The sequence below is a fragment of the Typha angustifolia genome, chromosome 11 (assembly GCF_048772165.1).
Source record: "Typha angustifolia cultivar Huaian chromosome 11, ASM4877216v1, whole genome shotgun sequence".
Classification (NCBI taxonomy): domain Eukaryota; kingdom Viridiplantae; phylum Streptophyta; class Magnoliopsida; order Poales; family Typhaceae; genus Typha; species Typha angustifolia.
This window is the reverse complement of record NC_133249.1, coordinates 8696729-8710725: the sequence shown is the minus strand read 5'-3', so window position 1 is coordinate 8710725 and position 13997 is coordinate 8696729. Positions and strand designations below refer to the sequence as shown.

The following is a 13997-nucleotide window of genomic DNA, read 5'->3' as shown; positions in this document are numbered from 1 at the left end:
ACGTTAAAAACTTGTACCTTTTTTCAATGTTTCTGCCTCGTCTTGCGCGCAAATCTGCCAATGACTTCAATCAAAAGCTAATTGCAAAGGACAAGAAACTGTGAAAGACTACCAGCATCCTCACGGGGAGGAAGAGGCGGAGATATCCAAGCATTCACTCAGTCATTGTTATTTTGCCATGCGAACAAAAATTACTTAGAATTTTTGAGTGGTTTGACCAAACTAAGAGTCCCAAAAACAAGCTTCTTTTACCCAAATGGTTCACTTCAAATTAAACACCAATTAATTTTATTTGAGATATATCAGCTGCCATCTTATTATCTTTATTGACTCACGACAGGAAAGTCCTAAAACTTTTAGCATTCTACATTATAACTAAAGCCTTAAAAAGTTCGGCCCTTTAATTGACTCAATTTATACTGTAACATATTTATCTGCAGCCATCTTTATATTTGCCCTGTACAAGGATCACATGTAATATATCTACCTCCATGAGGTCATCTCACATGAAGTTTTACTATTAAAAAGAATTGCTAAACCGTTGAATTTTTTTATGGGTTCTTTAGGCATCTTATGACATGACATCTATAATGAGTAAAAGGACTCATTTTAGTAATAAGTCTATCATGCTTAGGGGTGTAAACTTATAAAGGGATTTAAAATTTAATCTAATTCAAGTCGAGCCATAAATGAGATAGCTTGTCTAACTTGATTATTAAATGAATTATGTTCGTAACTCATTTATGACTTGACCTGCTAACTTATTTATCATTTATGACCTGACTAATATATTTATGATGCGATTAACTCATTTATAACCCATCTAACTAGTTTATAATATAAAATAACTCATTTATAATAAGAAAAACCCTTTCATAATCTAAATAATTAAATAAATTTGAATAATTGTGTGTATCCTAACCCATTTATGACCTATTGGTAAAAAAGATCTCTGAGGATGGTCTGGTTGGTCAAAACTCGAAGTATTGCTACAGTGTAAATTATTTACTAAAGCATACTATTATTTAAACTATTTTCAAACTAGTACAATAATAAAATTGTTGTCTCAAATAGTAATTTTAAATAAATTAATTAATTTTTTGATACATTGAAAATTTATTAGGAATATTGTTGTCTTTAATAGCAATTTTTTCTTTTTACCATTGTTTTTATACAGAACACTTTTAGAGTAGATGATTTATGTAAACTATTATATAAAACTTTGAAATTAAAATTTGGAGGAGATATGGTCTTTATTTTGTGATTCAAAACTCTGTTGATTGAAGGGAATCACTATGCCATTTTATCTTATAAATATTTTTCATATCTTCGCAACGATATATTTTATAGCTAAAACAGATAACACACTGCAAAATTATGATAATCTAAACTTGTTCTTTATATTTTAGCCTATTTAAAAACTGATCAATTTACTAAGAATCATTGTCTAGGATTTTAACAAGTATTTTACCTTAGAAAATATTATTTTTACTGTCGCCACAATTTGGTCAAAAAAGCTCCAGAAACTCAGGGGAAAAAGTTCTATGAAGTCTACAAATGATTGACTACTATATATATACATTTAATATCATGGGTAATTACTGTTCAAAGAATAGTACCTAAAAACAGTGAATGTGACTGCAGTGACACCGCAGTAGTAGAAAACAGAGCATTAATAGGGATTCAATTCCCACAGTTGTCTTCTTATAACAGATGAAATATGACATCCTACCCATCATATATTTTTTTTTTTAAAGTAAAGTCTGTAGACTATTGTATTCATGTGAATGTAGGGTTACTTATCTCAACAAGAAGAAGGCCGGCCCTTTCTGCCGCCGATCGTGATCGAGCGGCATGGCTGGCTAGCAAATGAGTTTCGGAGTTGTTCTCGCGACTCGTGTAGCATACTCCCATCATATTGGCAACTCCTATTGTCAACTAAAATGCCAAAATGGACACAATTCTGTCATATTGATATGGGTTTTCATCCTAGAGAAATTTAGCTAATGAGTTTAAGCAGGATAATCTCAATGCCCATTTTCATTTAGGCCTCCTCTGTAAAAATTTTGCTGCATATTGACTCTTTAATTTGCAAATCTCTTGACGGTATAAACAAAATATGTTGAAAGTCTAATTTACCTTTCTTGACTCAAGCAGGCAAGAGTTTAGGTGGGAGTTTATCTTCCCTCGGTTATTTATTAATTTAACCATATAACCAAATCAAGCATCCTAAACAGCATAGAAGCAAATTTGAACATCGACTACCAACATAATAGAACTAAATCGTGGGTTGGTAATTTCAATAAAATTGTGTCTGTGTAGGGTTAGACTGGACTAGTGGATAAAGTTTGATTGGCAAATCTATTCCGTCATGGGAGAAGCGAAAGAGTTTCTTAACTTTTCATTGGCACGTTCAAATTTACTATACTAGAAGAGGAAACAATGAGAAAACTCACAATCTTGCTCAATTTTTTATTTTAAAATGAAAATCACATCTTGACTCTATGTAACTCGCTTTACTAAACTCGGGCCAGATATTTCTTTTTCTTTTTTCAGAAAATAAAAGAAAAAAGAATGTGTGTCAGTGGATAGTAAAAGAAAAACCTAATAAACTAATGAATCTCTTGATTGATTCAGCCAACGGTGAAGGTGAAGAAGGAATGGCTTTTTAGTTTCTAAAAGGTGGAGCTCCTCTCAATCATGAGATTACTCTTTTTACTAAAGCATGGGCTTTAAAGGAGGAGCCGAACAAAATTAAAACCCTCATCATTCAAAATCTAATTACTGATACAGATTCTAAACAACTAATTCATTTTCTTGCTAAGGGAGATGACAACCAAATCCTCAAGATCATCGTTACCAATATATAACACCTTACTTAGACTTTTAACATAATAATAATTAATCATATATTTTTTTTAAAATAAGTTTTGCTAACAATTGGCTGGCAACTCACTCTAGATTAATTTCTTCATCCTTCACGTGGGATTGCTCATGCATATCTGAGTTCACATCCATTTGATGCAGTAATGGATAACTAATTTGGCGCCTTGCCATTTGATTAATGCATTTCTACTAACCTTAAAGAAAAAGTGTGGCCCGTCTTCTCACATTTGTTCAACTTGACTGCCGGTCATTATATTTCTGTCTTTAAGTCCCTCTCAAGATATTATAAAAAAAAATAAGAAAGAAAGAATCATTTACTTAAATTAATTAAACTGGAAGCAAGCAAAGACCTCTATTACAATAATTAAAAGACAGCGGACACACTCCCTGATGACTTGTTCCCAGTTGATGCTCTCTGCTACCTATAATAGATTATAGAGGCAGAGAAGAGAGACAGAAGAAGGAGAAGAAGGAGAAGAGAGAGAAGATCTTGTCAAGGAGGTTCAGGTGCAAGTCCTAAATGAATTTTATGATGATTTTTTTACTATTTAAAGGGAAATCGCCGGGGGCCGTTGATGCTGTTTTTTATTTTTTTATTTTTCCTGACTCTTGGGATGATTGATAGATAGCAGGGAAGGGGTAGTGGGTCTGGATTGAGTGAGAGGTTTCAGTGCGGTGGATCACAGGTTGATAGCTTTCTAATTTCTTTTCATATTTCCTGCCACTAAAAGTTTGGGGGCAGCCGTTGATGGCTTATGCTTTACATGATGATACTCCTTTTAGGGCTCTGCTAGTCTGGCTTCCTTTTTCCTCCAGTGCATGATTGGGGTTCAGAGCTCTTTTTGCATGTGGTAGTCAAGGTGGCCTCTTTTTTTATTTTTATTTATTTTTCCCAATTTCTTCTTCTTGCTGCAAGTCCATCAATGGCAGGTCAATTTTTAGCTTTCTGGTTCTGTATCAAGCATTGCAGCCATCAAGAACTCCTTTTTGGGTACAAGCATTTATCGCTGAAACTGATGTTTGGTAGATTCATAAAGTCTTTAGCATTTGGTATCATTACATGTCTTTCTGTTCATATTCTCATAGGCTCTACTAATTGATATCCTTTATAGCTTAAAGAGTTCATGTAAGTATTTTCTCATATGAGTCATAAGAACGGTTCTTATTTCTTTTCTTTTTTTTTCAAACTTAAACAGATGCATGTAAGGTAGATCCTTTTTAGAGACATACGATATACTGCGCTCAATTTGCTTGTGTTAATGACTGAAACTTGCTGCAAGTGTTGCTTTGTTGATTTTTTTACTATTCCATTGCTACTTGATTTCTAAAAGATTGTATCGCTCCAGTTTTGGTTGAGAAACCCATCTGTGAATCTATCTTGCAGGTCTGATGGCTAAGGAGTATAACGCCTCTTCCAAGATCCATCAGCTGGAATCTAGAAGGATGCAAATAGGTTGGATCTTATGTATTGCTGGTCTTTGCTCAGTCTTCTACATTCTTGGAGCTTGGCAGAGTACCACATCCAGCCCCAATATCTCCAATGCGTCCACTAAGGTTGGGTGCAATGACATCCTTTCTCGATCCATGGATTTATCATCAGGCTCGTCAAGTTCTAACCTTGATTTCCAAGCTCATCACCAAGTGGGCTTCAATGGATCCTCACATGCAACTCAAAAATTTGAACCTTGTGACTTGAAATACAGTGAGTATACCCCTTGTCAAGACCCGAAGAGGGCGAGAAAGTTTGAGAAAACAATGCTGAAATACCGGGAGAGACACTGCCCACGGAAAGAAGAGCTTCTGCATTGCTTAATTCCTGCCCCGCCAAACTATAAGAACCCTTTCAAGTGGCCTCAGAGTAGAGACTTTGCTTGGTATGATAACATTCCTCATAGGGAGCTAAGCATCGAGAAGGCTGTTCAGAACTGGATCCAAGTTGAGGGAAAGCGCTTTCGGTTCCCTGGTGGCGGAACGATGTTCCCAAGGGGTGCTGATGCTTATATTGACGACATTAATGCGCTCATTCCATTAACTGATGGAAAGATCAGGAATGCACTTGATACTGGATGTGGGGTACGACAATGCCATTGTATTTTGAACAATTCAGTGACAAATTACTGGATCTAATTTATTTCTTCTGTTTAGGTGGCAAGCTGGGGAGCATTTCTTCTTAAGAGGGACATCCTGACCATGTCATTTGCACCACGAGATTCACATGAGGCACAGGTGCAGTTTGCATTGGAACGGGGAGTACCCGCCATGATTGGTATCATGGCGACGGAACGGATACCATACCCAGCCAGAGCATTTGACATGGCTCACTGCTCTAGATGCTTGATCCCCTGGAATAAGTTTGGTAAGTTGTTGACCACCCTTTATATTGTATCCTTATTGTGTGATAGTTCATATTACAGGGCTATCTTATCTCGCACAGCTATCTGTATTGCTGTATTTCTTTATTAAAGTCCAATATTATCAGGCAAAATTTTGCACCTAGATTTACAGAGAATCTGCAGCTACTGGTCCGCACTTGGCATTTCTTGGAAATTGTTAACAGTCAGTTCTGATCTAAACAGATGGCCTCTACCTCATTGAAGTGGACAGAATTCTAAGACCAGGAGGCTATTGGATCCTTTCCGGTCCCCCAATTAATTGGAAGAAACACTACCGAGGGTGGGAGCGGACCAAAGATGACTTGAAACAAGAGCAAGATGAGATCGAGTACTTAGCAGAGCGCCTTTGCTGGAAGAAGGTGATAGAGAAGGGCGATCTTGCAATTTGGCAAAAACCCATCAACCACATAGAATGCATTCAAAGTCGGAATGTCTATAAAACTCCACATATTTGCAAGGGAAACAACCCAGATGCTGCTTGGTAAGATATCTATTAGGCATTCATGCTTTCTTGTTTCAACATCAACTGTTTGATTTTCAATGATAAGCTTGACAGGTTTTATAGCAGTAAATATCTTTTGTGGTGAATAATAGAATGAAGACTTGAAGCTTGCAATGGAAAAGTAAACTGATTTGGTAAAGATGAGCTTGTTTCTACCGACACTTCCATGTAACTATTATCAATATCAATACATGTAACGGTCTGAGAAATTGGAAATTGGACACTTTTTAATAGATCTGGAGGAATGTAATTGCTGCACTTTGGCAATTCATGACAAGCTAGGCACTTATTCCTAAAACACTCCTAAATCAGTATGAAAACATATAATTGGTCAATGAGATTTTATTCTGAAAAGCATATCAACACTATTCTGTTTTCTTCAGAGTACTAGTCTCCTTCAAAATATATTACTCATTGTTTTTAGTATATAACAGTGTTTATTATATTTGCATGATGTAATCTATGCTTGAGAAATAATCTTTAAGGCAATAACTATATCTCAGTGTTCAAAATCTTGCCAAGTCAAGTGAAGACTTGACCGAGTTGACTCGACTAGGCAGGATTTCGAGTGAACTTGTCAATATACTTGGATAGCTTATAATTTGGTCACTACTTGGTGAAATTTCTAGTGAACTTGTCAATAAATTCAGATAGCTTATAAGTTGGTCAAACTCGACGAGTTTATTAAAACTCAAACCAAGTTGCATTCTCTTCAAATTTTCAATTTTTACCCTCTATCTCTCACACACACTCTTCTTCCAACCCTCACATTTCACCAAGCTTATCCGACTGCCAATACGATGAGCTCCTCTGGCTATTCTAAACTCTGGTGAACTCGAGTGAGCATTTTTTTCTCTTATTTTTTTTCTTTCTCATTTCTCTTATCTTGCTTTCTCATCTACTCTTTTAACTTTCAATTTCTTATTGCTCCTAAACAGTATTGAAGAGAGAGCTCTCTCTTTACTGTTGCTCTGTGATACTAATTTATAAGAATAAAAATTTATTATATTTAGGTCAAAATTCATTATGGGTTTGAGTGAGTTTTTTTAGTTTTTTAGGCTTCATATATTGTTAATTTTTATTTTCTCATTATTTTGTTATTTTTTTCTAAATTTTTAGAAATTTTTTTGTTTTATTAAATAATATTTATATTTTATAATTAAAAGATAATCCACCGATATGGGTTGGCGATCAATACGACCAATACAACAGATACGGCTGATACATATTGTTTTTTCTATTGACTGATCCTAATCCCAATATTGAGTTTTAGAATTTTAGTTGATTTTACCCCACTTTTTATTGCTTATACCTCTGCATATCTATGACCTTATATGAAGGATTGTATATACTATGTAAAAGAAAGGGTGTACTTATCTGCAAGATAAACAAAAATTATTGTCACACCTTTGGTTATATTAAGTTGTCTACATTGATTGATAGATCTAATACTTGATCATTAGCTAGCTATAGGCTTATACAATATGTATTACCATGATACCATTGAGTTTTTGTGCTCAAAATCAACAAGTACTCGGTCGAGTCTTCAGCTTGCCTCCACTCGGCTGACTTCCAAGTTAAGTCGTATTTTTGAGTTTTTGAACACTACTATATCTAAAAGATCCATGTGGCTTCAGTTTCCCAATTGAGTTCTGATTTCTATTATTCTCTCATCAGTCTGTTAATGTTAAAATACAATGAATAATTGCTGTTAAAGTAACGACAATGAAAATTTGTAAGTCATTATTGAGATAGGTTTTAGCTAGGCACCAATGATCAATTGACTTCTAACTTCTAGATGAATTCTTTTTGCTAAAATCATTTTTCTTAGAAATTTATGCTAAAAATCAACTCGTGCGCTTTGTATACTAGTATTTCTTTCTCCTGTTATAGTATTAAATGCTATACTCATATTTAGGTACAAGAAGATGGAGACTTGTATAACCCCATTACCAGAGGTGAACAGCTCAAAAGAAGTCGCTGGTGGAGAACTAGCGAAGTGGCCAGAAAGGGCATTTGCTATTCCGGCGAGAATAAGCAGAGGTTTAATTCCAGGGATAACCACTAAGAAATTCCAAGAGAACAACAAGTTGTGGGCGGAGCGAGTGAAGAACTATAAGAAGATAATTGCACCTTTAACTCAGGGTCGCTATCGAAATGTGATGGACATGAATGCAAACTTGGGAAGCTTCGCAGCAGCAATGATGAAGTACCCAGTGTGGGTAATGAATGTGGTTCCTACCGACTCTAGAAAGGACACACTTGGTGTTATATATGAGAGAGGTTTCATCGGTACATATCACAATTGGTGTGAAGCTTTCTCAACATATCCAAGGACCTATGACCTCATCCATGCTGATGGTGTTTTCAGCATTTATCAGGACAGGTAACGAAAGAGGTAGTTGGGTTAATCTCCAATGGGCATTTATTTGTTATGTGTTGCTTAATTGGTCTATTCTGTGAATCTTATTCATGCTACCACTTTCTTGGATCCAGTCTATCCTAGACATAAGGTTTCTGATGGACATAATTTTATTGTACTTTTTAAAATTTTGTTGGAGTCATATTCTGTAGATAACTGCACTTGAAGATGATCTGACTTCATAATTTTTTGCTGAAGTAGCTTTCTTATATGCTCTACCTTTGGCATTGCATCTTGTCGAATCTCACTGCAGTATAATCATACTTTGGTTCATTTCAACATTTTTCACATCAAAAGGAAATAATATGAAATAACGATTCCGAGAGAGGACGCCGATACAATGACACATCCTAGAAGGGCTTATTCTGCCTGCACAACATGTGATACCAATTTTATTTAATATGCTTTCTGCTTCAAATCCTGATGCAAGAATATGGATCTAATTTAATTGAAATGGCTGCAGGTGTGACATAAAATACATTCTCTTGGAGATGGATAGGATACTAAGGCCAGAAGGAACAGTGATTTTTCGAGACACAGTGGATATCTTGGTGAAGATTCAATCCACAATAGACGGGATGAGGTGGAAGAGTCAAATCTTGGATCATGAGACTGGACCATTCAATCCGGAGAAGATCCTTGTAGCTGTCAAGAGTTACTGGACTGGCCAGCCTACTGAAAAACAGTGAATGCTACTGGAACTGCTATTCCTCTAATCTCAGCAAAAAACAACAACTAAATTTGTGAGTGATCAAATCTCTTTTAGTATTACTACCTGATGCTTCCACTCTACTTTCCCCTCTTCCAATTTCCTTGGGAGTTCTTTGGAGGGCTTCAAAGAAGTGTTGGTTGGTGTGGTTGGTTCTTTGTTTACAAGTCAGGGAGAAACATAGGTAGGTGGGCTAACTTTTCTTGCTGAAATCTACAAGGAGTGAGATTAGTTGTTGGATTCATATCTCAGAAGTTGTCATAGTTGAAATGTGAATTGCGCATGGTATTGTATACAATTTTGAGATACCAAATCAAAGTGGACCTGATCAGCTCCTTCATTCAGATGTCATATCAACTGTAGTAGTTTGAAAATTATGTATATTATATTGTAATGTGTGGAAATCTGAATCTTTGTACATTTACAACTGACAACTTGGTCAGCACTCAGTAGCATCGCCACAATCATCAATTTTCCAACTTCCTGAACGATCTTGTACTCAATGGGGATCAGACCCTATCACAGGCTGCCAGATAAAGTGTGTTTAAGGAATCTCAGACTTCATTTTGACAGATTACGTAACCAAGTTCCTTCCATCAAACTCGCGACCACCTTTCCAAGAGGTTGAACCACCTTATTATTATTATTATTATTATTATTATTATTATTATTATTATTATTATTATTTCTTTTCAGGTTGAACTACTTTACCCATTTAGTAACAACTACTTTTGGTTTAAAGACTAGACTAAAAGCTTTTTTTATTTAATTACTTCATTTGTGAAACTTCTGGATATAGCTTTTTTTTTTCTTGACTCTATTTACGGATGTAATTGAGCCGAGATCTATCTGTTCAAGCTTGGCTCTAATTTTGAGCCTAAGCCAAATCATCATCAAGTTTGGATTAATTACTTTCAATTTGAGGCTATTTCGAGCTATTTAACAAGCAGATTTTAAACCTATTTTAAATTAAGCTTAGTTTAGGTCCTATCAAGCTTGAACTTAAGTTTGAGCATGATCCACGATCAACCTCTGACTTGTTTCAAATATGAGCCATCCTTGCTAGAAATAAGTTCGACTGTCGCACTAGTTAAACTCCAAACTTAAATATCAAAAGAGGTATATTTTACTGTAGCTCTAATAAAAATGCTTGACGGTTAAGTATTTTAATGCTTAACTGTTAAGCATTTTAACGCTTAACTGTTAAGTATTTTAACGCTTAATTGTTAAGCATTTTTCTAAGTAAAGAGCTTCCTAGGCTAAGGGATATAAAGCATTATCTAAAATATTTAAATAAAAACACTTAGTAGTTAAGCGTTTTACTTAGGACGATAGTAAAATAGACTCTTTTAATATTTAAGTTTAGGAGTGATTTATTTTGGTAAATAAATTAAAAAATAGGTATAGTTTGGTAAACAACTCAACATAGCACAAGAATTTGATAGTTCTGTAAATACAATTTTAATTCATAATAACAACAAGAAAAGAGAAATTATTAAAATGACAAATCTGTAATACCATATATATATATATAAAGAAATACTAGAGATTCACATAAAACATATAAACAGGTTTTATTTTATAATTTTCTTTAATTTATATAATAGGTTTGATATGTGGATGATTATTCATGATCTTCAATCCATATTCGTATTTTTGAAATACTATTTTTGGACACACATGCCAAACATAATATAATGATAGAAATATTTAAATCTATGATACAGTCATATCAGCAGCCATGTCAGTTGGATGATTAGGATTGGAGTAAAAAACTAAGAGTCTAAAGAAAAAAAAAAAGGTCTAGCAATTTGTTACGACTTTTGGTACTTGATGTAGTGACTATTGGAATAATGTGCCTTAGTAATTTGTGTGAGTTGACTCTTCGTAGTTTGCGTAGCAACTCTTGCAACGATTTATTGTGAAAAAAAAAATTGATGTAAATTCTTAGGTATGCTATAATACTTATTGAAAAAATATAATTAACGTCCTAAGAGATATGATATATCGTTCACTATCAATAATGAAATGCAAAAGATAACGCGTGAAAAAAAATAATCGCAAATACAAAAGTTTTTACGTAAAAAAAATTTCAAATCAGGTAAAAACTATGAATCTAAATTCTGATTGAAATTAACTATTAAAAACTATAGCATTTAACAAGAAGCTTACAGATTACTCGTCGATTCTCATAATTAAATCTGAACCAATTTTGTTCGCTAAACCACGAACATACTGCTTCTCGTGACATTCTAAGTTAAATCAAATCTCACGTATCCCAAATTTTGCAAAGTTCCATAATCACATCCGAACAGCCTTCAAGTGCATTCGAACAACTAAAAAATGTTCTCTATATGTATGAATGCATTGTGAACAATTGTCGGGTCTGTTCGAATGGCCAAATCAACACCTCTGTAAGTGTGAACGGTTGTAGGGTATGTTTGAACTACCAAAACAAGCTCTTTATATGTGGGAACACGTATGAACGGTTGCATAATGCGTTCGAACAGCTTAGAGTGCATTCAAACACACTTCGAAGGATAGTTGGATATAGAGTGATTATTCTTGCGTCCTTAAATAATTTTTCGTACTTCTCCGACCATCATGACACAATTTGAGCACTTTAATAATGATTGTAAAATTATTTCGAATACTTTGACTTAAAAAATATTCTTCTATTTTAATATTCTTCATCAAATATTTTATAACTTGTGCATATACTCATACATAAAATCAAGATATATTACATGAATATAAATTATATTCTGAAATGCAATTTGTTAATTACATAAGTACAAATAAAACTTAACAATCTCTCCCTTTGGCAATTTGTGACAAAACATAACTTTCTAGAATACAAAGTGTTTACTGATAACAATGTATACACCCTAATAGAGTATAGCACTAAGTTTTTTTTTTTTTTTGCTATTAAATATCATACACAACTTCGATACTCATATCATGTAAAACATATGTGATGCTATAAAAATAATTAAGTAATCCATAGCAAACTAAATCCAAATAACCATATTATATCTCACTCTTCCCCTTTTTGTCATAATTTGAGAAAGAATATAATTATGCTCATGCTTCCCTTGAAATTTATAGTTTATTTTACATCATTTTTGAGCCAATAAATTCAAAAAACGCATAAAAAAATTCTACCTGTCAAACCAAATTTTTAAGTATTCAAAGCCATAAAATGATTCACAAATCAAAAGATTTAACATTTTTGGTTGATGCACTCAACAATTTTAAATTAGCTTACGAAAGAAATTAGACTTATTATAAAGTCGAGAGTAAATAGATACATAAATATTTACGTTAGCATATTATAAATGGTTACGAATCGGCTTGATCCGATCCATAACGGTTCTGGACTAGATTGAGGACGTGATTTTCAAAGGAAGCTGTGAATGATCTAACTGTTGAATCTTTTTAAAATTTTGATATGTTGTCTCCCTTGAAAAGAGTTTTTCAATGAATCTAAGATCGTTGGGTTTAGATAGCTAAATCTTGAGATATCGGCCAAACAGTGGTTGAAGGTCGGGTAAACCCTAGCTTAATAGCTCTTCAATGGCTAAATAAGTACTAGGTTAATTCCTTGGAGTGAAGACGGAAAGTTGTTGTAGAAAATATGAATTAGAAGTTAGAGGAAGTTGACCAAAGACTCGGACGATGGAAGGAAAGAGATGTGAGAGGGCACCAATGGCTAGAGCAAGAGAGAAGGAGATAAATGTACAATGCTATTTTCAATTATCAAATAAACTCTAATTATGGTTTCCTTTATATATTTATAGATGCTTACCCTAAGGACTCATAAACTAAGTTAAAAACTCTAACAAATCAACCATTTTCACCACAGTGCCTTCAAACGCGCCCAATCATGTTAGAACATAGAATTATAGTTCTTTGTCGTTGCGAACGTGTGTAGATATTTGAACGATCACATTTGAACGGCTCGAGCCCGTTTGAATGCACAAATTGCGTTTTCTGTTTTTATGAACGTGTGCAGGCTCCCAGTAAAAAATCCTTTTATTTTTCAAACAAAAATCAACTAGATAAATATGCTTATCCTAATGAACCCAATGTCGCGAGTGGAGACAATATGGACCGAGTCGTATCATAAACTAAGCAGTTTGATCACTCAAAATTATCAAAAGAAAATATCCAATTGTAGTGTCTCGATAATTTGCTTTAGTAAAACATAAAAATATAAGACAATTCTAAGACATCAAACATCAAAAGAATTCACTTAATTGAAGTCAAACCAAACTTAGTTCACATTTTTCCCTTTCAATTCAAAATATTTTTAATTTTTAATTTTTTGAATCTTTCTCCACTTATTTTTTATATCAAATAATCATTTTAATGTAACGATGACTTTCACGCACGAGTCCGGTAACTATTTTCTTATAATACATCATATTAAAATTATAAATAACTTATGAATGATATAGAGGTACACAATGTCAAACTAAATATTTTCAATATTACTTTCACACTAATCACGTAGTTTAGATATTTTCTTTTTTAGTATTTTATATGAAGAAGTTGATTATATAATTTTAAAATTTATCAAACTATATTTAAAGCTTGTTATGTTATTTTTGAAGGAATGAGTGGTTTTATGTAGAGCCTAGGACTAAAATATGTGACGTAGAGCCAAAAGGTTGGAAAGCACTAATTGAATTGCGTATGTAAATATAACATAAATTCTTTTGTAGAATATATGACCTCACATTAACTGTAATTTGCTTGCTAATTTATTTATTTTTCTTTCTTATAAGTAAGTTCAGCAATGACAAAATGAATGGTGAAGCCGATTAATCATTATCATAAATTGTTACAGCTATTTAAAAAAGATAATAGTTACAAGTTTGAATGCTAATGTTAATATGAAGGCTTTCAATATGTTAATAAGATGGTAAAGAAGAATGAAGCAACATTGGAACCGTTTAGTAATATGACTGATGATCCACTTTTTATAATTAATGTTCCTGAATTAAATGTATAAAGATTTTCTCAAGTTACATCGTCCTCAAAAGGCCAAAAAAGAAAAAAGCTCTGAGAGATGAGTGAGTG

The 13997-nt window shown here is 33.6% G+C and overlaps 1 protein-coding gene across 5 annotated transcripts; it reads left to right on the top strand.

Annotated features, from left to right (window-relative positions):
- The first annotated feature begins 3243 nt into the window (after positions 1-3243).
- On the top strand, positions 3244-9256 carry LOC140770295 (probable methyltransferase PMT18). Of its 5 annotated transcripts, XM_073111405.1 has the most exons (9): positions 3249-3393; positions 3512-3572; positions 3670-3737; positions 3817-3877; positions 4271-4959; positions 5032-5242; positions 5463-5760; positions 7700-8167; positions 8667-9256. In XM_073111405.1, exons 5-9 carry the CDS (start codon positions 4276-4278, stop codon positions 8890-8892), a joined length of 1887 nt encoding a protein of 628 aa, XP_072967506.1. In that variant the 5' UTR covers positions 3249-3393; positions 3512-3572; positions 3670-3737; positions 3817-3877; positions 4271-4275; the 3' UTR covers positions 8893-9256. The 5 variants fall into 5 exon arrangements, with proteins under 5 accessions (XP_072967507.1, XP_072967506.1, XP_072967504.1 ...); XM_073111403.1 differs by lacking the exon at positions 3817-3877 and having other exon boundaries at positions 3670-3746; XM_073111404.1 differs by having other exon boundaries at positions 3670-3877.
- The last annotated feature ends 4741 nt before the right edge of the window (positions 9257-13997 follow it).